We start from the raw sequence: 24,499 nt of genomic DNA, 5'->3' as shown, positions 1-24,499 counted from the left end.
ACCACTAATTCCTTATTGTTTTGCTCAATTATCATACACCTGATGTCGAGCCGATCGAGACAGTTTCTTCCCCGCTTTTTTAACTTTTGTTTAATATATTTTTCTACTTTGAGTCCCCTCGGAGAGATATGGCGGAATATAAATAAAGTTGTTGTAGGTTTTTTGGGCTGTCTGGCCATGTTCTAGAAGTATTCTCTCCTGACGTTTTTCCTGCATCTGTGGCAAGTATCCTCAGACGTTGTGGGGACGCTTGCCACAGATGCAGGCGAAACGTCAGGAGAGAATGCTTCTAGAAAATGACCATACAGCTTGAAAAACCTATAACAACCCACGAAAGCCTTCGACAATACAATTATAATAATAATAATAATAATAATAATAATAATGTTTTGTCGAAGGGTTTCATGGCCGGAATCACTGGGTTGTTGTAGGTTTTCCGGGCTATATGGCCATGTTCTAGAGGCATTCTCTCCTGACGTTTCGCCTGCATCTATAGCAAGCATCCTCACCTCACTACCTCTGAGGATGCTTGCCATAGATGCAAGCGAAACATCAGGAGAAAATGCCTCTAAAACAGTGGTTCTCAACCTGGGGTCCCCAGATGTTTTTGGCCTTCAACTCCCAGAAATCCTAACAGCTGGTACACTGGCTGGGATTTCTGGGAATTGTAGGCCAAAAACATCTGGGGACCCCAGGTTGAGAACCACTGCTCTAGAACATGGCCATATAGCCCGAAAAAAACCTACAACAACCCAATAATAATAATAATAATAATAATAATAATACTTTATTTATAACCCCGCCCTCTCTCCCCGAAAGGGACTCACAAAAATATCACAAACATGGCAAACACTCGGTGCCCAAAAACAAATAGACAATCAAGGCAGAAACATAAAACAAAATAATCTTCTTCTTTTCCCCATATGTAATTGTTTTGCCTTTGAGAATCTGGCCAAAGAGGACGAAATTAGGAATCGGGACGTTGGAGAGAAACCAAATCCAAACCGGCAAACGCAACCAAGCAATTCTCTCTTTTTTTAAAAAAAAATCAACACAACGGAAATTTTGTAAAACACACTCACGCCGCACCCTCTCGCACACACAAGGGAGAGCCGAAAGGAGAGAAGAGAGTGCGTGAAAAAGGGGAAAAGGAGGAAAGAGGGAAGAGGGGGCGTCTCCGCCGCAAACTCCGCCGTCCAACCCCTCACCTCCCGTCCTCCCGCCGGGCCGCCCTTTCCCGCAACATGTCGCAGGGCTGGACCCAGTTGTTGTCGTGAAGTCCCACCCGGCAGCCCGGCGTGTCCTTGTCCGTCCGCCGGCAGCACATCCAGTAGGAGCGTCCGTAAGGCAGGTCGTGATGGTAGGGCTTGGGGTGCCAGCGGCAGAGGGAGACGTCGCCCTTCTCGTAGTGCTTCTTGCACTGCTTGCAAGGGTCGTCCCGGTACAAAGGGTCCCGGTTCCACTTGGAGTCCGTGGCTTGGACGCCGAACGTCTCGATGATGTACTTGAAGTAGTGGCAGGAGCACTTTAAGGCGGCCAGCGACTGCGTGGGTAAGTAGCTGAAGATCTTCACCATGATATGGTCCGGGAGCAGCAGCATGTACTGGCGGGGCTCCAGCAACCGCTGGATCTTGAAGCGGATCTCCAGGAAGTCGTGCGAGACGTGGCGGTACAAGCGGCAGAGGGAGGTGTCCGAGCCGGCGGGTTCCAACCCTGACCCGTCGGCCCTGTCCAGCCCACCCTCGCCACCGTTCATAGGGTCCAGGAAGGCGCCGTCCACGTCCCGGCTGTCCTCCGGCCGAGGCCCTTGCGTGTGGAGGAAAAAGAGCTGCCCCGGAGGAGGGTCGTCGCACGACGAGCACAACACCTCTTGGGTCGGCGAGCTGACGGTCAAGCAGACGGTCTCCTCCTTCATGTTCTTGGTGCTGTCCTTGCCGAAAAAGACACACTGGTCCACCACCCCCGTGACGACCACGTCAACGTGGAAGCCGGAGACACAATCCCGGGTGACGGTGGCAGCGGCGGACGGTCCCCCCATCTTTTCGGCGCCAGATCGGCACCCTTCGGAGATAGTCTCCATTTTGCCGGAGCCACCCTGGCTCTCCCCGCACGTCATCTCCACGTCCGAGGGCTCGTTGCCCGACCCGTCGGCCCCTTTTGGGGAGGCACTTGCCAGAAGGAAGTCCACGTTGTTGGGCAGGGTGTCCCGGGAAGGGCTGATGAGCTGGTAGAGGTCACACGTGATCTTGTCTTTGGCACGGGCGGCGCTCCCCGTCGGCGACCCCCCGCAGCTCATGAACATACAGTTGGGGCGGGCGCTGGAGCCGCCCTCGGTGGGCGAGCGGGGGTCCCGGCTGCTGGAGATGCGGAAGGCGATGCGGACCTCGCCGGGGCTGTGCTGGGAGTTGGCCACGCATTCGGGCGACTCCCGGCAGAGGCCGTTCTGGCGCAAGACGTTCCGCTCCCGTGACTCGATGTGAGCCACCGCCTCAGCCACCCGGCTGCAGTCCGAGCCGCCCCCCAACGCGCCCACTTTCTTCTCCCCGCTTTCCTCTTGCTCCGTCGACACGAAAACCATGGGGGACGGCGGGGCGGCAGGAGGGCTGGGCCTGGCATAGTTCTGCAGGGCCAGGGCCGTCCGCTGCTCCACCAAAGCCACCATCTCGGCAACCGAAAGCAAGTCGGTGGTATCTGCGCCGGCGGGGTCGGCGTGGGACTCCGGACAAAGGCACACATCTTCCGCTTCCTTGTTGACGCCCCCGCCGACGCCGTCCTTCAATTTCACCGGGCAAGGTTTGCTTTTGCTGGGGTCGTGAGACCGCCGCCGGCGCTTGGCTTTGGAGCTGTCGCTCCCCCAGTTCCCTTTGACCTTCATGGCGCTCGCTCGGCTGCCGCTGCTGCACTGGTGGGCCACGAAAAAGGCGATCTTCTCCTTGGTGTTGCCCGGCTTGATGACGTACCACGTGTCCAAGAGCACCCGTCCTTCCTCCACTTGGCTGGGGCTCGGGGAGGCGGCGGGCGGCGGTGGAGGAGGCGGCGGCGGAGCAGGAGGGGTGTTCTCCGAAGAAGCCTCACCGCCCGCCACCTCCTCTTCCTTGGCTTTGCAGGCAAAGTCTCCGAAGGTCTTCTTCACCTGGCCTCCAGTGCACTGCTTGTTCTGGGAGTAGGTGCCAAAGGGGCGGGGGCACCATAGCTGGATGCGGGAGGAGAAGGTGTTCTGATCCATCACGCTCTCATGGCAGAAAGGCAGGGGGAAGGCAGGCCTCCTCCCCTAGCTCATGGCCGGCCGGCCTCCAGGAGCCTCCCAGGGCCTTGGAGAAACCTGCAGGAAAAAGGGAAAGACGGGCATCACAAGGTGCACAAACATTAACAACATGATGTAACACAATTTTTGTGCCTGGGCTATAAATGTATTTATTTACAACATTTATATGCTGCCCTTCTCAACCTGAAGGGGACTCAGAGCAGCTTACTATACACACACACACACACACACACAAGCCGTCCCCTGCCACACCTTGCTGTGGCCGACATGAGGGTTCTGTGTGGGAGGTTTGGCCCAATTCTATCGTTGGTGGGGTTCAGAATGCTCTGTGATTGTAGGTGAACTATAAATCCCAGTAACTACAACTCCCAAATGTCAATGTCTATTTTCCCCAAACTCTACCAGTGTTCACATTTGGGCATATTGAGTATCCGTGTAGAGTTTGGTCCAGATCCATCATTGTTTGAGTCCACAGTGCTCTCTGGATGCAGGTGAACTACAACTCCAGAACCAAAGGACACTGCCCACCAAACCCTTCCAGTATTTTCTGTTGGCCATGGGAGAATTGTGTGCCAAGTTTGGTTCAATTCCATCCCTGGTGGAGTTCAGAATGCTCTTTGATTGGAGGTGAACTATAAATCCCAGGAACTACAACTCCCAAAAGACAAAATCAATTATTTTTGAGTGAAGGACATACATTGGGTTGTTAGGTGTCTTGTGTCCAAATTTGGTGTCAATTCGTCCAGTGGTTTTTGAGTTCTGTTAATCCCACAAATGAACATTACATTTTTTATACACACACACACACACACAATATATTATATTATTAGAATAGTACAATATCAGTATTAAATGTTACTATATTGTACTATACCATTATTATTAATATTATTAGTAATATTACATGTTATATATATATAATTATAATATCATATTATTATTAGTATTATATTGTATTACATTATAATATTATATGTATATATATTATATCTCAATAAATAAAAATGTTATGTCCCAGTGGTGATCGGCACACTGAGTGCAGTGCCTAAAGACCTTGGCCTGTACTTAAAAACAATTGGCGTGGACAAAATCACCATCTGTCAGATGCAAAAGGCCACCCTACTCGGATCTGCACGCATTATTTGCCGATACACACATAGTCCTAGACACTTGGGAAGTGCCCGATGTGTGATCCAATACAACAGCCAGCAGAGTGTCTGCTGTGGACTCATCTTGTGGTGTTTCAAATAATAATAATAATAATAATAATAATAATAATAATTCTAGACATTTGGGAGGTGTCCGACATGTGATCCAATTCAACAACCAGCAGAGTGTCTGCCTGTGGACTCATCTTATTGTGTTTATAATAATAATAATAATAATAATAATACAAAGCATGGATCATCAATGTCACAATCCCAGGTGACAGCAGGATTGCAGAGAAATAACTGGAAAAGCTGACACAATATGAGGATTTAAAAATCGAACTGCAAAGAGCCTGGCACAAACCAGTCAAGGTGGTCCCAATGGTGATCAGCACATTGGGTGCAATGCCTAAAGACCTTGGCCTGCACTTAAAAACAATCGGCGCGGACAATATCACCATCTGTCAACTGCAAAAGGCCACCCTACTCGGATCTGCACGCATTATTCCCCTATACACCACATAGTCCTAGACACTTGGGAAGTGTCCGATGTGTGATCCAATACAACAGCCAGCAGAGTGTCTGCTGTGGACTCATCTTGTTGTGTTTCTAATAATAATAATAATAATAATAATAATAATAATAATAATAATTTAAAGGGTTTAGAGATTGAACTGCAGAGACTCTGGCACAAGCCAATAAAGGTGGTCCCAGTGGTGATCGGTACACTGGGTGCAGTGTCTAAAGACCTTGGCCTGAACTAGAATAATAATAATAATAATAATAATAAGCATGGATCATCAGTGTCGCAATCCCAGGTAGCAGCAGGATTGCAGAGAAACAACTGGAAAAGCTGACACAATATGAGGATTTAAAAATCGAACTGCAAAGAGCCTGGCACAAACCAGTCAAGGTGGTCCCAATGGTGATCAGCACATTGGGTGCAATGCCTAAAGACCTTGGCCTGCACTTAAAAACAATTGGCGTGGACAATATCACCATCTGTCAGCTGCAAAAGGCCACCCTACTCGGATCTGCACACATTATTTGCTGATACACACATAGTCCTAGACACTTGGGAAGTGTCCGACGTGTGATCCAATACAACAGCCAGCAGAGTGATCTTGTTTGCTATGTATCACATAATAATAATTACAGCAACCACAACAACAACAAAAATACATTACTGCATTATAAAAAATATATGGGTATAAATAAAGTTTATTATTATTATTATTACTGCTGATTTTTCTTTAGCACAGCATTACCCATTATTGCCCACCCTGGCTAGGGGTGATGGGAGTTGTAGTCCTCCTCCATCTGATGGTTCTGCATCCCTCCCACTGTTCACTGCCAAGTTTCAGAAAGAAAAATCCCTGCCTTGTTTTGCCCTGTGCCCATTCCCCTTTTTCCACTTAGTATAGGTTTTGAATTAATCAAGTTCCTAGTCCTCATTGATACATCTAAAGCCGGCATGGTCAAACTTCAGCCCTCCAGGTGTTTTGGGCTTCCACAATTCCTAACAGATGACCAGTTGAAGTCCAAAACACCTGGAGGGCCGAGGTTTGCCCATGCCTGGTCTAAAGTATCGAGATGCAACCACAGAGAGGGACAATCTGGATAGAAGCCTACATATCCCATAATAGCCCCTTCTTCTGCATCCTAGACCTATGCCCATAGCAGTTGCCCGGATGGTAGCCCTCCCTCCGAATTCGTGGCATCTTCCCTGCCTTCCTTGACCTTTTCCTTGCCCCAGAGTCCGGCAGCTGTGGGCAGTTGTGCCTCCTTTTCCGCTCTCTCCGGCCGCCAGCTCGGGTTGAGCTCTGCCGCCTGCTGCATAATTCAAAGGAAGGAGAAGCCGGGCACGGCTCTGGATCCAGTTACATCCCAGGCTACGGAAGGGTGGCTACCGGGCAGCTGTGGAAAGGGGCAACAGATGGACCGAGTGGGTGGCGGTTTAAAGGGACAGCTGTCCGGACAGCAGCCATGGGGGCAAAGCGATGCCTTGGGAAGGGCAGGGAGTCACAAACGCTTGGGACGCTTTGGTGAGGATGCCGGGCCATGTTCCATAATCCCTTCGCCAGGAAATAATAATAATAATAATAACAATAATAACAATAATAATAATAATAATAATAATAACTGTCATGTCAGGAGTGACTTGTGAAACTGCAAGTCGCTTCTGGTGTGAGAGAATTGGCCATCTGCAAGGACGTTGCCCAGGGGACGCCTGGATGATTTGATGTTTTATCATCCTTGTGGGAGGCTTCTCTCATGTCCCCGCATGAGGAGCTGGAGCTGATAGAGGGAGCTCATCCGCCTCTCCCCGGATTCGAACCTGTGACCTGTCGGTCTTCGGTCCTGCCAGCACAAGGGTTTAACCCACTGCGCCACTGGGGGCTCCAATAATAATAATAATAATAATAATAATAATAATAATAATCTTTATTTACACCACGCCACCATCTCCTCAATGGGGACTCGGAGTGACCAGTTGACCAGTTACATGGGGCCAAGCCTGGACAACATATTACATCAAAATAAAACCAAAACATAAACAACAAGCAACATCATCAAAATTACCTATATATAATTTATGTATATACATATATAATTTATAATTTATGTATATACATATAATATTTATCATTTATGTATATACATATATATAATTTATGTATGTGCATAGGAAGGGAGTTGGCAAAAATGAACTGACCCCAGCTCCAAAATAAAATAGATTCTAGCGATCTATGTATTGGATAGATAGATCTGCGTATTGATTAGTCCACTGACCATCTATCTATATCAGTGTTTCTCAACCTGGGGGTCGGGACCCCTGAGGGGGTCGTGAGGGGGTGTCAAAGGGGTCGCCAAAGACCATCAGAAAACATAGTATTTTCTGGTGGTTATTGGGATTCTGTGTGGGAAGTTTGACCCAATTCTATTCTTGGTCGAGTACAGAATGCTCTTTGATTGTAGGTGAGCTATAAATCCCAACAACTACAACCCCCAAATGTCAAGGTCTATTTTCCCCAGACTCTACCAGTGTTCACGGAGTATTCGTGCCAAGTTTGGTCCAAATCCATCATTGCATGAATCCACAGCGCTCCTCTGGATATAGGTGAACTACAACTCCCAAACTCAAGATCAATGCCCACAAAACCTTTCCAGTGTTTTCTGTTGGTCATGGGAGTTCTGTGTGGCAAGTTTGGTTTAAATCCATCGCTGGTGGAGTTCAGAATGCTTTTTGATTATAGGTGAACTATAAATCCCAGCAACTACAACTCCCAAATTACAAAATCAATCCTCTCCCCAACCCCACTAGGATTCACATTTGGGCATATTGGGCATTGGTGCTCAATTTAGTCCAGTGAATAAAAATATATCCTGCATATCAGATATTTACATTTCGATTTATAACAGTATTAAAAGGACAGGTGTCAAGTAGCATCCAAAACAATATTACGGTTGGGGGTCACCACAACATAAGGAACTGCATTAAGGGGTCACGGCATTAGCAAGGCTGAGAACCACTGATCTATATAAATAAAAATGTAATATTCGTTTGTGGGATTAACAGAACTCAAAAACCACTGGATGAATTGACACCAAATTTGGAAACAAGACACCTGACAACCCAATGTATGTCCTTCACTCAAAAAAATTGATTTTGTCATTTGGGAGTTGTAGTTGCTGGGATTTATAGTTCACCTACAATCAAAGAGCATTCTGAACTCCACCAATGATGGAATTGAATCAAATATGGCACACAGGATTCCCATGACCAACACTAGAAGAGGTTGGTGGGCACTGACCTTGAGTTTGGGAGTTGTAGTTCACCTGCATCCAGAAAGAACTGTGGACTCAAACTATGATGCATCCGGACCAAACTTGGTACAAATATTCCATATGCCCAATTATGGACACAGCTGGAGTTTGGGGGAAATAGACCTTGACATTTGGGAGTTGTAGCTGCTGGGATTTATAGTTCACCTACCATCAAAGTGTATTCTGAACTCCACCAATGATGGAATTGAAGCAAACTTGGCACACAAAACTCCCATGACCAACAGAAAACAATAGAAGGGTTTGGTGGGCATTGACCTTCAGTTTGGGAGTTGTAGTTCACCTACATCCAGAGAGCACTGTGGACTCAAACGATGATGGATCCGGACCAAACTTGGCACGAATATTCCATATGCCCAATTATGAACACAGATGGAGTTTGGGGAAAATAGAATCTTGACATTTGGGAGTTGTAGTTACTGGGATTTATAGTTTACCTACAATCAAAGAGCATTCTGAACCCCACCAAAGACAGAATCAGGGCAAACTTCCCACACAGAACCCCCATGACCAACAGAAAATACTTAAGGCCATCCAGTCCAACTCCCTTCACCAGGCAAGAAAATGTAATCAGAGCCCTCCTGACAAAGAGCCATCCAGCCATAGATATAGATAGATAGATAGATAGATATGATTCACACACTCACAGATATAGTCTCATAGATTTGAAAGGGACCCCCAAAGAAGGACAATGACATGTTGCCTGTTCCAGAGTGGGCAAACCAGACAATCTCCACATCAGCACTGACAAAGAAACAACAAGAAATACTGTTTACCCACAAGCAGAAAGAAATTACATATATTAAAAACCAATACTTTCTCATTATATTATTTTCCAGATCACCAGACTGGCCCACAGCAATGCCTGGCAGGGGACGGCTAGTCAATCATAAAAGAGAAAAACAAAGATACATGGACAAACTAGGCACCAATTGCTATCCTAAAATTCCTATAATAGTTAACTGTGTATGTTTGGAATGTCTTTTAATGGTGTTTTATCTCCTTTTAATCATGTTGTATATCTCGAGCCGCAGGGAGAGTTGGGTAATGAATTTATTGTTGTTGTTGTTGTTATCGTCACCATTATCATCAATGCTTTTGGAATTCCACACCTTGTGTGACTGTGGAGCAGAACAGACAACTCCACATCTGTATGCTTGTCCACTATGCCCTGCCTCATGTACAGAGGAAGAATTGTTGGAGGTTACAGACAATGCCATCACTGTCGCCTGTTTTTGGTCAAAAGATATTTAGCCAGCTGCGCTCCTTCTATTTTTATCAGTTTTATACTTTATTTCGTATCAAAAACATTGCAGAAATTAGTATAAAGCATAAGCTGTTAGGAATTGTGGGGATTGAAATCCAAAACACCTGGAGGGTCCAGGTTGGCCCAGGCCTGCTCTGGAGCCCCCATTCCAATCTATTTTCCCCAAAGCCCTCTGCTCATGCTCAGAGGCTCCTTTTCCCGGTGCTGATCTCTTGCTGGGCGTTAGGAATTGTGGGAGTTGAAGTCCAAAACACCTGGAGGGCCCAGGTTGGTACAGGCCTGCTTTGCAATCCCCATTCCAATCTATTTCGCCCAAAGCAGTCTGCTCATGCTCAGGGGCGCCCTCTCCTGCTGCCGACCTCTTGCTGTGCTTTGGGAATTGTGGGAGTTGAAGTCCAAAACACCTGGACGGCCCAGGTTGGCCTAGGCCTGTTCTGCAGCCCCCCTTCTAATCTATTTTCCCCAAAGCCCTCTGCTCATGCTCAGAGGCGCCCTCTCCTCATGCTCAGAGGCGCCCTCTCCTGCTGCCGACCTCTTGCTGGGCGTTAGGAATTGTGGGAGTTGAAGTCCAAAACACCTGGAGGGTCAAAGTTTACCTATGGTGTAGATGCACATTAGACATTGCAAGACAGACCACATGGAATGGCACAAGAAATGCCAATTGGTGCATTATTGGTACGGATTTTCACGCAGCCCCATTAACAACTCATTTCGCTCCAATGTTTATGCAAAACCGGTTTCTTGGAAAGCTCACCATTGTGTCCCTCCAGATGAGGAAGAAGAAAAGAACAATTAAGAGGCCCAAAAGTAGTCCTTTTGCATTCGGTTTCCGAATTCTCTCTGGACCTCTAAGGGGATAAATCGCAAGGCCTCCTGGCGCAGGAACAATTCGTGGCATGAAACAGGATTAAAGGTATCTGTGCTCCCGGGGCGAAGGCATTAAACCTCCCAATCTCTGCCTGGCCCACGCAGCCAGAAAGCGGAGGAACGCGTAATTACAGGGAAAGGCACACAAGGTTTGATCAGATACGGTACGTGTTCATAGCCTGATGTGTCTACCTAAACAAAGTCAAGCTTTGATCCGGTTCCTGAACCGCAGGGAAGCAAAAGATCAAGCAGGGCAATAAAGGGCGCCTTAGGACTTGCGGAGCAGAGTTCGAATCCTTCATCATCGCCGGAAACTTACTGGAAATCCTTTGACACCAAAGAAAACCAGCTCTGGATTTTTTATTTTTTTGGTCTTGAGAAACTGCAAGTGGCTTCTGGTGTGAGAGAATTGGCCGTCTGCAAGGACGTTGCCCAGGGGATGCCCGGATGATTTGATGTTTTTATCACCCTTGTGGGAGGCTTTTTCCATGTCCCCGCATGAGGAGTTGGAGCTGATAGAGGGAGCTCATCTGCCCTTCCCCGGATTCGAACCTGCGACCTGTCGGTCTTCAGTCCTGCCGGCACAGGGGTTTAACCCACTGCGCCACCGGGGGCTCCTACCAGCTCTGGATAAAACTAGATAGCCAGTGGCTGGTGTTTTGGCTTAGAACTCTAAAAATCCTGGTTTCAAATAACAGATCAACTATCTCTGAGGATGCTTTCCATAGATGCAGGCGAAACGTCAGGAGAAAATGCCTCTAGAACAGTGTTTCTCAACCTGGGGGTCGGGACCCCTGTGGGGGTCGTGAGAGGGTATCAGAGGGGTCACCAAAGACCACCAGAAAACACAGTATTTCTTTGTTGGTCATGGGGGTTCTCTGTGGGAATTTTGGTCCAATTCTATCATTGGTGAGGTTCAGAATGCTATTTCATTGTGGGTGAACTATAAATCCCAGCAACTACAACTCCCAAGTGCTGAGGTCTATTTTCCCCAAACTCCACTAGCGTTCACATTTGGGGATATTGAGTATTTGTGCCAAGTTTAGTCCAGATCCATCATTGTTTTAGTCCACAGTACTCTCTGGATGTAGGTGAACTACTACTCCAAAAATTCAAGGTCAATGTCCACCAGACCCTTCCAGTATTTCCTCTTGGTCATGGGAGTTCTGTGTGCGAAGTTTGGTTCAATTCCATCGTTGGTGAACTTCAGAATACTCTTTGATTGTAGGTGAACTATACATCCCAGCAACTACAACTTCCAAATGACAAAATCATTCCCCCCAACCCCACCAGTATTCAAATTTGGGCGTATTGGGTATTTGGGCCATATTTGGTCCAGTGAATGAAAACCCATCCTGCATATCTGATATTTACATGACAATTCATAACAGTAGCAAAATTACAGTTATGAAGTAGCAATGAAAATAATGTTATGCTTGGGGGTCACCACAACATGAGGAAATGTACTAAGGGGTAGCGGCATTAGGAAGGTTGAGAAACACTGCTCTAGAACATGGCCATATAGCACAAAAAAACCCACAAGAACCTAGTGATTCCAGCCATGAAAGCCTTCGACAATACATACAACAGATCAACAATTGGGTCATACCGTTTACAGAAAACCCACACACACAGATAGATATCTACACAAAAACTCCAACCATCACCCAAGCACCATTAAAGCCTTGGCAGACCGTGCAAAAAGAATCTGTGAAGCCCACTTCCTCCAAGATGAACTGAACCACCTCATCTGGGCTCTCCAGGCCAATGGAGACTCCACCTCAGACATCAGAAGAGCTGGAAGACCACCGAGAAGAAGCCACGAGAGTCAAGACAAGATCCACCCAGAGGAAAAGGGTTCTTGCCATACATCAAGGGAACCACTGACCACAGAGGGAAGCTGATGAGGAAACACAACATACAAACTATCTACAGACCCACCAAGCAAATCCAACGAATCCAACAGAAAAAACTGGAAGGGTTTGGTGGACATTGACCTTGAGTTTGGGAATTATAGTTCACCCACATCCAGAGAGCAAGGACAAGAGGGATCCTCTCACTTCTGCATGAGTCGACCATATACCGTGCAACTGTGGACAAGTCTACATAGGGACCACCAAACGTGGCATTGCCCAACCACGAATCAAGGAACATGAAAGGCACTGCAGACTATGTCAACCAGAGAAGTCAGCCATAGCAGAGCACCTGATGAACCAACCTGGTCACAGCATATTATTTGAGAACACAGAAATGCTGGACCACTCTCACAACCACCATGTCAGACTACACAGAGAAGCCACTGAAATCCAAAAGCATGTGGACAATTTCAACAGAAAGGAGGAAACCATGAAAATGAACAAAATCTGGCTACCAGTATTAAAGGACTCAAAAATCACAACAGCAAAACAACAGAGAGGAAACAATCAGGCACATCAAATCACTCTCAACAAAAGATTCCCCCCAGGCACTTCCAAGCCATTGAATGCTAATCAAGGTGATCAGTTGAAACATTCACACCTAGCTCCAGCAGACAAGAGTCCTTTGTCCCACCCTGGTCATTCCACAGATATATAAACCCTTTTTCCTAGTTCCAACAGACCTCACTACCTCTGAGGATGCTTGCCATAGATGCAGGTGAAACGTCAGGAGAAAAACTGCTTTCAGAACATGGCCATATAGCCCGGAAAAACCTACAACAACCCAGTGATTCCGGCCAAGACAGAGAATAATAACTTTCAAAGTGTGTACTACACAATCAAGCAGGAAATACTTTCCAACCAGGAACAGAACGGTTTTCAAATATTGTTATATACTGGATGACCTTCAGCGAGTCACACCCTCTCAGCCCCAGTAAAGACTGACATGAGTCAGAAACGGAATGAAGGTACGCAACAACAAAGTCAAGGAGGAATATTCAACAGCCCAGCCTTTCCCAACCAACATTTCGGAGAAAATGTCCTTCCGCCCCGGATGAACCCCAACATGGGAACGTTTCCATTGCATGAAACCCTACCTGGAGATGGAGAAGGTCCAGCAGAGACACAAACAAAGCCACTTCTTGTAAATAGGGGCCTTAAATAGGGTCCTGTGACTCCCCGGAAATGTTTGCCACCGCTTGGAACACATCTATCTTGTGTTTATCAGCAACACACCAGATCATGCGCCGGAAACTATTTATACCTCTTGTGTGGCCTCCCCTGACTGACCGAGAGATCTTTTGCGTTACACAATTAATATAACTATATGATTCCACTATAATCGCCGTGGCAACATCCTCTGGAACGCAGAGACGTGAAATTTGTCCCTTCCAGTTGCTTGTTGATTATTATTATTATTATTATTATTAATAATAATAATAATATATTATTATTATTATTAATATTACTAATATTAATATTAGTAGTAATATTAATATTAATAATATTAATATTAGTAGTAATATTAGTAATAATATTAGTAATATTAATATATTATTAATATTACTAATATTATTATTATTATTCATGGGGTCGCCATTATTATTATTATTATTATTATTATTATTCTTAAGCAAGGGATACTCAGATCCCTTGCTAGTCTCTTCCTCTGAAATAAGGGTCTATAGCAGTCATGGGCAAACTGTGGCACGCCAGGTGTTTAGGACTTCAACTCCCACAATTCCTAACAGTGGGAGTTGGAGTCCAAAACACCTGGATGGCCCAGGTTGACCCAGGCTTGCTTTGCAGCCCCCATTCCAATCTATTTTCCCTCAAAGCCCTCTGCTCATGCTCAGAGGCGCCCTCTCCTGCTCCTGACTTCTTGCTGGGGGTTAGGAATTGTGGGAGTTGAAGTCCAAAACACTGGAGGGTCCAGGTTGGCCCAGGCCTGCTTTGCAGCCCCCATTCCAATCTATTTCCCCCAAAACCCTCTGCTCATGCTCAGAGGCGCCCTCTCATCTCTTGCTGATCTCTTGCTGGGCATTAGGAATTGTGGGAGTTGAAGTCCAAAACACCTGGAGGTCCCAGGTTGGCCCAGGCCTGCTCTGGAGCCCCCATTCCAATCTATTTTCCCCAAAGCCCTCTGCTCATGCTCAGAGGTACCTCTCGCAGTGCTGACGTCTTGCTGGGCATTAGGAATTGTGGGAGTTGAAGTCCAAAACACTTTGACGGTCCAGGTTGGCCCAGGCCTGCTCTGGAGCCCCCAATTCCAATCTATTTCCCCCAAAGCCCTCTGCTCATGCTCAGAGGCGCCCTCTCCTGCTCCTGACGTCTTGCTGGGCGTTAGGAATTGTGGGAGTTGAAGTCCAAAACACCTGGAGGGCCAAAGTTTGCCCATGCCTGGTGTAGATGCACGTTAGACAATGCAAGACAGATCACATGAAATGGCATAAACAATACCAATTGGTGCATTATTGGTACGGATTTTCACGCAGCCCCATTAACAACTCATTTCGCTCCTATGTTTATGCAAAACCGGTTTCTTGGAAAGCTTGCACCTATGTCCCTCCAGATGAGGAAGAAGAAAAATATAATATAATGTAATGTAATATAATATATTGTATATACATATAATACTGACAATATTATAACGTAATACAATATAATACTACTACTAATAATGATATTATAATAATATTTTTTATATTAAATGTAATATTACTAATAATATTACAGTATTATTATAATATTAATATTGTACTATGATAATAATATCCAACCCACCTAAATAATTCTGAAAAATACATATTATTATTACTATTATTATTATTATTATTATTATTATTATGTTGATACCCCATTTTCTTCTCTCCACAAGGAGACATATTAAAAGAAAGTAAACAAAATGAATGTACACATCAGAAAGACAATCCTTAGAATGTTTTATGGGATGAAGCCCACCTAATACACACCCCCTTTTCGGTCATCCATCTCTACACAATAATAATAATTAGAGGAAGGGGCTATTATTTATATCCCGCCCATATCAGTCGCCTCCGGGCTGATAAGGGTGGGATATAAATAATGTAAATAAATAAATAAATAAATATTGCCAAATTGGCCAATCCAGGCCCAGAATCTCAAATGACCTTCACAGATTAGGTGGACCCAAAACAACAAAATTAGCTGGACTCAAAACAACAAAATGAATTCCAACAGGGAGAAATGTATTAGGTACGACAGGTAGGCAAAAACAATAAAAGGCACAGATATGGGATGGATGACACCTGGCTTGAAAACTATATAATAATAATAATAATAATAATAATAATTATTATTATTATTATTATTATTGACACAAAGGCACAGTATGTCACAGCAAACGAGATCTCTATGCTGGATTTCGTATCACAAAATCACAAGTCGAACACTTCCCAAGTGTCTAGGACTGTGTTATTGTTATTGTTATTATTATTATTATTATTATTTGAAACACCACAAGGTGAGTCCATAGCAGACACTGTGCTGGCTGTTGAAATGGATCACACGTTGTACACTTGTTATTGTTGTTGTTATTATTTTACTGACACAATTATTATTATTATTATTATTATTATTATTATTATTTGAAACACCACAAGATGAGTCCACAGCAGCCACTCTGCTGGCTGTTGTAGTGGATCACACGTCGGACACTTGTTGTTGTTGTTATTTTACTGACACAATTATTATTATTATTATTATTATTGTTATTATTATTATTATTATAAGAAACACAACAAGATGAGTCCACAGCAAACACTCTGCTGGCTATTGTATTGGATCACACGTTGGACACTTGTTGTTGTTGTTATTATTTTAATGACACTATTATTATTATTATTATTATTAGTATTTGAAATACCACAAGATGAGCCCACAGCAAACACTCTGCTGGCTGTTGTAGTGGATTACACATCGAACACTTGTTGTTGTTATTATTATTATTATTATACTGACACTATTATTATTATTATTATTATTTGAAACACCACAAGATGAGTCCACAGCAGACACTCTGCTGGCTGTTGTAATGGATCACACATCGGACACTTGTTGTTGTTGTTATTATTATTATTTTACTGACACCTGTAAAGAGGGCTCTGATGGTGTCTCCCAACCTGGAAGAATGGAATTGTACTGGAAAGCTTATGTGGTTATAAGGAAGAATAATAATAATGTAGAATAATATGATATTATAATTATATATTTATATTACATGTAATATTACTAATAATATTACAATATAATTGGTATAGTACAATATAGAAAATATTTAAAACTGATATTGTACTATGCTAATAATAATAATAATAATAATAATAATAATAATAATATACACACACATACACACCTTATAAGCTGCCCTGAGTCGTAAATAAATAATATAATATATTATAATATTTTATGTTAAACCTATATAAATAAAAATGTAATGTTCCTTTGTGGGATTAACATAACTCAACAACCACTGGGAGAATTGACACCAAATTTGGATACAATACACCGATCAGACCAACGAGTGACCATCACTCATAAAAACACTGAAAAACACAGAAGAGACATAAAAAAGCCAAAAAAAGCCAAAAATACATTACAACACATGTGCAAAACCACATATATATACACAAACACATATATATATACACATATACACAAATATACACACAGAAAACACATCTGCACAGACTGGACAAAAGCAACATGTGGCAGGGGACAGATAATAATAATAATAATAATAATAATAATAATAATAATAATAATAATATAAAGGTGTACCAATAATAATAATAATAAAGTGGAATAATATAACAGCATAATAATCATAGTTTATGATATCAAAGTAGAATAATAATAATATCAAAGTAGAGTAATAACAATGATGGGGATAAATAATAATATCAAAACAGTGGCTGGATGGCCATCTGTCGGGAAGGCTTTGGTTGTGCCCTCCTGCCTGGCAGAATGGGTTTGGACTGGATGGCCTTTGAAGTTCCCTTCCTAATCTAAAATTCTGATTCAATGGGCGACCATCTGGACTAGATGGCCTTTGGGGTCCCTTCCAGTCATATGATTCAACAGAAACTGGCCATCTGTCAGGAGGGCTTTGATGGTATATCCCAGCCCGACAGAAGGGAGTTTGGACTGGATGGCCTTTTGATGGTATCTCCCTAACTGAGAGAATGGAGTTGGACTGGATGACTTTTGGGGGGTCCCTTCCACCTGTATGATTTTATGATTCAAGAGACTGGACGGCCATCTGTCAGGAGGGATTTGATGGTGTCTCCCTGCTTTGCAGGATAGAGTTGGACGGGCCTTTGGGGATCCCTTCCAACTCTAGGATTCAGAAGGGATGAGATGATCTCGGGGCTGCTATCTTTCAGCCTCGGGGAAACTTTGGCCCTCCGGGTGTTTTGGACTTCAACTCCCACAATTCCTAACAGCCTACAGGCTGTTAGGAATTGTGGGAGTTGAAGTCCAAAACACCTGGAGGGCCAAAGTTTGCCCATGCCTCTATCTATGCTATCAAAGAGACAACAGATGCCTTTCCATGCCAGGGTTTCAAAGGTGGGTGTGTGAGCATTACAGCGGCGACAACAACACATGGGTGAAATGTGTCTTTAAGGATAATTTATAATAGATAATATATATAATATTATAATAACAATAATAACATATAATATTATAAGATTTTATATATATATAGTATAATAATATATAATATTTAATATAATAACAATAACAATATATAATATAAAATAATTTATATTATATAATAATATAATATATATAGTATGATGCTATAAAATATTTAATATAATAATAACAATAATATGATATAATAATATAAGAAAATTAATATAATATAATGATATCATATATAGTATAATAATATAAAATATTTAATATAATAATAACAATATAGTATACTATAAAATATTTAATATAATAACAATAATAATAATAATATATGATATAATAATATAATAATTCATATGAGATAATATGATATATATAGTATAATAATATAAAATATTTAATATAATAACAATAATAATATACAATATAATATAAAATAATTTATATTCTATAATAATGTAATATATATAGTATAATACTATAAATATTTACTATAATAACAATATAGTATGATATTATAAAATATTTAATATAATAGCAACAATAATAATATGATATAATAATATAATAAGATAATTCATATGAGATAATATAATGATATCATATATAGTATAATAACATAAAATATTTAATATAATAACAATAATAATATATAATAATATATAATATAATATAATATATATTATATAATAATATAAAAATATATAGTATAATACTATAAAATATTTAATACAATAATAATAATATAGTATGATACTATATGATACTATAAAATAGTTAATATAATAATAACAATAATATATATATGATATAATAATATAAGGTAATTCATATAAGATAATATAATATCATATATAGTATAATAATATAAAATATTTAATATAATAACAACAATAATAATATATGATATAATGTATAAGATAATTCATATGAGATAATATAATATCGTATATAGTATAATATAACATATTTAATATAATAACAATAATAATAAAAGATAAGATAATAATATCATATATAATACTATAAAATATTTAATATTATAATATAATATAATAATTCATATAAGATAATAATATCATATATAATACTATAAAATATTTAATATAATAACAATAATATATTATATAATAATATGATAATATAATTCATATAAGATAATAATATCATATATATAGTATAATAATATAAATATTTAATATAATAACAACAATTATTATTATTATTATACAGTATCTATATTCTGATTTCTCCCCCAATGATACACATACATTACACACACCCCCAAAGTGCCAGCTTTTGCACAAAGGCAACAACACTGCAATGGACAATTTGGATTATTATTGTTGTTGTTCTCATTTGCATTGCTCTTTGCAAGGCCTCCCACCTCCAAAACCCCTCTTACCTGTTACCCAAAAGCCATAGGTGGATGATGGGTGTGTTGGGAGCTCTGCTCTAGAGGAGGCCTCTTGCAAAACCCATCATCCTGGGCTTGGGAGGCCTTTAAATGACTGCAATGCAAATGGGAGGAAATCCACAGGTTGCCAAACAGGGATTTTTCCCCCTTTTTTTGCAGAGGGATCATTGGAGGGGGTGCATTTTCCTTTTAGTGTGAGTGTGAAAGTGTGCATGCGCCAGCTACCTGATCCCTTAAAGGGCCAGCGTCCCTTTTAAATCCCCTCCCTTTGCTTTGGCGCCGCCAGCGAGCGGGCCCTTTAAGGCTGCCACTCTCTCCCTGCCCCGTACACTCACCATCTGCAAGGCGCCCCCATTTGTTGACAGACATATGCATGCAGCGCCGCAGCCAATCAGAAAGCGGAGTTTGGGGCATGCCCATATATGGACGGCGGCAGAGACTCCGCTCGCACACACACTCACTTGGTGTCCTTCTTTTTCCCCCTAATCCGCAGTTAGGGACCGTGGTGCAATTCACAATTCAAACACAGCCGAAAAGGAAACAAATCTCAAACAGATCCCTAACAATCCTGATGTCATGCTCATAGAAATATCTGTTGTTTATGTCATGCTCATAGAAATAAGCTTTTTGTATCTGTTGTTTACTTTTATTTGAAATCAATGCCAGAGAATTAAAGATTGCATAAAACCATAAGATTTTAAAATTTGAATTCAGGTAGACTCTCAGTTAACCGGCACCTATGCAAATAGATAAGATGTAGTTTCTGCTTGTTTGAGAGTTTCTACAAATAAGCATAACTAATTCTATATCCCATTCTTAGATCCTAAATTTGAGTTCAGGTAGACTCTCAGTTAACCGGCACCCATGCAAATAGATAAGATGCATTTTCTGCTTGTTTGAGAGTTTAAGATAAGATGCATTTTCTGCTTGTTTGAGAGTTTCTACAAATAAGCCTAACTAAACTCTGTTTTGACTTGATATTAATATGGAAATACTGCCAATTTGAATTCAGGTAGACTCTCAGTTAACCGGCACCCTTTCTTAGATCCTAAACTCTGTTTTGACTTGATATACTTTTATTTAAAATCAATGCCAGAGAGTTAATGATTGCATAAAACCAGATGGATGTTAAATTTGAGTTCAGGTAGACTCTCAGTTAACCGGCACCCATGCAAATAGATAAGATGTAGTTTCTGCTTGTTTGAGAGTTACTACAAATAAGCTTAACTAATGCTATATCCCATCATTAGATCATAAACTCTGTTTTGACTTGATATTAATATGGAAATACTGCCAATTTGAATTCAGGTAGACTCTCAGTTAACCGGCACCCATGCAAATAGATAAGATGCAGTTTCTGCTTGTTTGAGAGTTACTACAAATAAGCTTAACTAATTCTATATCCCATTCTTAGATCCTAAACTCTGTTTTGACTTGATATTAATATGGAAATACTGCCAATTTGAATTCAGGTAGACTCTCAGTTAACCGGCACCCATGCAAATAGATAAGATGCAGTTTCTGCTTGTTTGAGAGTTACTACAAATAAGCCTAACTAATGCTATATCCCATGATTAGATCCTAAACTCTGTTTTGACTTGATATTAATATGGAAATACTGCCAATTTGAATTCAGGTAGACTCTCAGTTAACTGGCACCCATGCAAATACATAAGAAGCAGTTTCTGCTTGTTTGAGAGTTTCTACAAATAAGGCTAACTAATTCTATATCCCATTCTTAGATCCTAAACTCTGTTTTGACTTGATATACTTTTATTTAAAATCAATGCCAGAGAATTAATGATTGCATAAAACCAGATGGGAGTTTAAATTTGAGTTCAGGTAGACTCTCAGTTAACCGGCACCCATGCAAATAGATAAGATGCAGTTTCTGCTTGTTTGAGAGTTTCTACAAATAAGCCTAACTAATGCTATATCCCATTCTTAGATCATAAACTCTGGTCTGACTTGCTTTACTCTTGTATATTTTGGTTGGTGTGTTATATATATATATATATATATATATATATATACACACACACACATACACACACACACACACACACACACACTAGCCGTCCCCTGCCACACGTTGTTGTGGCCCACATGGGGGTTCTGTGTGGGAAGTTTGGCCCAATTCTATCAATTCTATCGTTGATGGGATTCAGAATGCTCTTTGATTGTAGGTGAACTATAAATCCCAGCAACGACAACTCCCAAATGTCAAGATTCTATTTTCCCCAAACTCCACCAGTGTTCACATTTGGACATATTGAGTATTCGTGCCAAGTTTGATCCAGATCCATAATGCTGTGCTCTCTGCATGTAGGTGAACTACAACTCCAAAACCAAAGGACACTGCCCACCAAACCCTTCCAGTATTTTCTGTTGGTCATGGGAGAACTGTGTGCCAAGATTGGTTCAATTCCATTGTTGGTGGGGTTCAGAATGCTCTTTGATTGTAGGTGAACTATAAATCCCAGCAACTACAACTCCCAAATGACAAAATCATAATTTTTGAGTGATGGTCACTCCTTGTGTTGCGAGACATTTTGTTGCCAAATTTTGTGTGATTTCATTCATTGGTTCGTTTGTTTTTAAGGTCCTCATGATGCACAGAGCATTTATATATATATATATATATATATATATATATATATATATATAATAACAACAAAATTAAACAACAAAATTATATATATATAATTATAAACATATAATAACAAAATTAAACAAAATTATATATATAATTATATATACAATAACAACAAAATTAATATATATATATAACAACAAAAATATACAAGAGAAAAGTAAAAAAGAGTAAAGAGTAAAAAAGAAATATATATATAACACCAAAATTATAACAACAAAATATCATATATATATATATATATATATATATATATAAAACAACAAAAATATATAAGAGTAAAGTAAAAAAAGAGTAAAGAGTAAAAAACGAAATAATAACGAGTTAAAATACATATTGATTACAATTACAAATAAGCCAAATTGGCAAGATAAGATCATATCCAACTCAGTCCGTATGTCTGGTCGATAACTTTGTTCTGTAGCCGGTCTCAACCATTACTCTGGGAATGCTTCCTTCCATAGCCAGGATTTCACCAGCCTCCTGAAGGACAGGAGGGAGGGGGCAGACCTGATCTCAATCGGGAGAGAGTTCCATAGTCGAGGGGCCACCACAGAGAAGGCCCTGTCTCTCGTTCCCGCCAGGCGCGATTGCGAAAGTGGCAGGACTGATAACAGGGCCCCACCAGAAGATCTTAATTGTCTGGGTGGTTCATATATCTGTGTCAAGGAGAACTCACAACCTCCGAGGATGCCTGCCGTAGATGCAGGCGAAATGTCAGGAGAGAATGCTTCTGGAACACGGACAGAAACTTACAGCAACCCAGTGATTCCAACCATAAAAGCCTTCGACAATAATAATGTTCTGGTTAAGGAAGAGTGTGCTGCATTTTAATCTTTGTTCTATGCCATTAATAATTACTAATGTATTTCCATCCGGCTTTCCTGTCTTTTAAAAAAATCACAATGTAAAATCTACAACACATACAACATTAAAAGGGGTACAAATACAGTTTGTAGTTTTATCCCGCTCCTTATACAATATTCAATTAATAATAACAATATAATAATATAATATAATAATAATTATATATAATATAATATTATTATTATTATTATTATTAATTGAATATTGCTGCAAAAAGTCACTTTTATCCCGCTCCTTATACAATATTCAATTAATAATAATAATGTAATAATATAATGTAATAATAATTATATATAATATAATAATTATTATTATATTATTATTAATTGAATATTGTATAAGGAGCGGGAGAAAAGTTATTATTATTATTATTATTAATTATTCAACTAATAATAATAATGTAATAATATAATGTAATAATTATTATATATAATATTATAATATTATTATTATTTATTGAATATTGCTGCAAAAAGTCACTTTTATCCTGCTCCTTATACAATATTCAATTAATAATAATAATGTAATAATATAATGTAATAATTACTATATATAATATAATAAATATTATATTATTATTAATTGAATATTGTATAAGGAGCAGGAGAAAAGTTATTATTATTATTATTAATTATTCAATTAATAATAATAATGTAATATTATAATGTAATAATAATTATATATAATATAATAATAATATTATTATTAATTGAATATTGCTGCAAAAAGTCACTTTTATCCTGCTCCTTATACAATATTCAATTAATAATAATAATAATGTAATAATATAATGTAATAATAATTATATATAATATTATTATAATAATAATTATATACAATATAATAACTATTATATTATTATTAATTGAATATTGTATAAGGAGCGGGAGAAAAGTTTTTATTATTATTATTAATTATTCAATTAATAATAATAATGTAATAATATAATGTAATAATAATTATATATAATATTATAATAATTATATATAATATAATAATTATTATAATAATTATTATATTATTATTAATTGAATATTGTATAAGGAGCGGGATAAAAGTGACTTTTTGCAGCGTTGCAGCAGAAGAACCTGGCAATTATCGTCTAAAGACGTGGCTTTCCAGGGATCTCATTGCCATGCCAAGAAATCGCAGAAAAAACAACACAATGAAATATTAATCCCAAATGCGCCCCGTGAAGCCTCTCCCTGGCTTACAAGGGAATTCTGAAGCCGATAAGCTATCTCCAAAAAGCCCTCTTTACTGCTTGCGTTGCTCTCCGCAGGAGTGCCTTAAAAACAAGTTTTGTCAAAGGGCCACTTCTTAATGGGTCAACGGGCACATTCAGGCCAGCTGGCCTTAAGACGGTGGGTGGCCGCGGCTTCTGCGAGCTGGCACACGAAAGCTGGCACATGCCAAGCCTCCAGAGGAGAGCCCATGCTGGGATATGGGAACGCGTCCCAAGCCCTCCTTCTTGGATTGTGGGGACCACAAGGAGCCATGTTTCCAGATCCAGGAGAAACTACGGCCCGCGGGCTGCATCCGGCCCGTCAAGATAATTTATATTATTACTAGAT

The 24,499-nt window shown here is 40.4% G+C and overlaps 1 protein-coding gene across 1 annotated transcript; it reads right to left on the bottom strand.

Moving 5' to 3' along the window:
* Positions 1 to 619: 619 nt before the first annotated feature.
* On the bottom strand, positions 620 to 19,688 carry LOC137094737 (F-box only protein 46-like). The gene is given in 4 exon segments (XM_067462143.1): positions 620 to 2,004; positions 2,007 to 2,061; positions 2,123 to 3,322; positions 19,394 to 19,688. Coding segments are annotated over 3 exon segments (1,959 nt in total). The 5' UTR covers positions 3,227 to 3,322; positions 19,394 to 19,688; the 3' UTR covers positions 620 to 1,204.
* Between the last annotated feature and the right edge of the window lie 4,811 nt (positions 19,689 to 24,499).

This window comes from Anolis sagrei, chromosome Y (genome assembly GCF_037176765.1).
Source record: "Anolis sagrei isolate rAnoSag1 chromosome Y, rAnoSag1.mat, whole genome shotgun sequence".
Classification (NCBI taxonomy): Eukaryota; Metazoa; Chordata; class Lepidosauria; order Squamata; family Dactyloidae; genus Anolis; species Anolis sagrei.
This window is presented reverse-complemented; position numbering and strand designations above follow the sequence as displayed.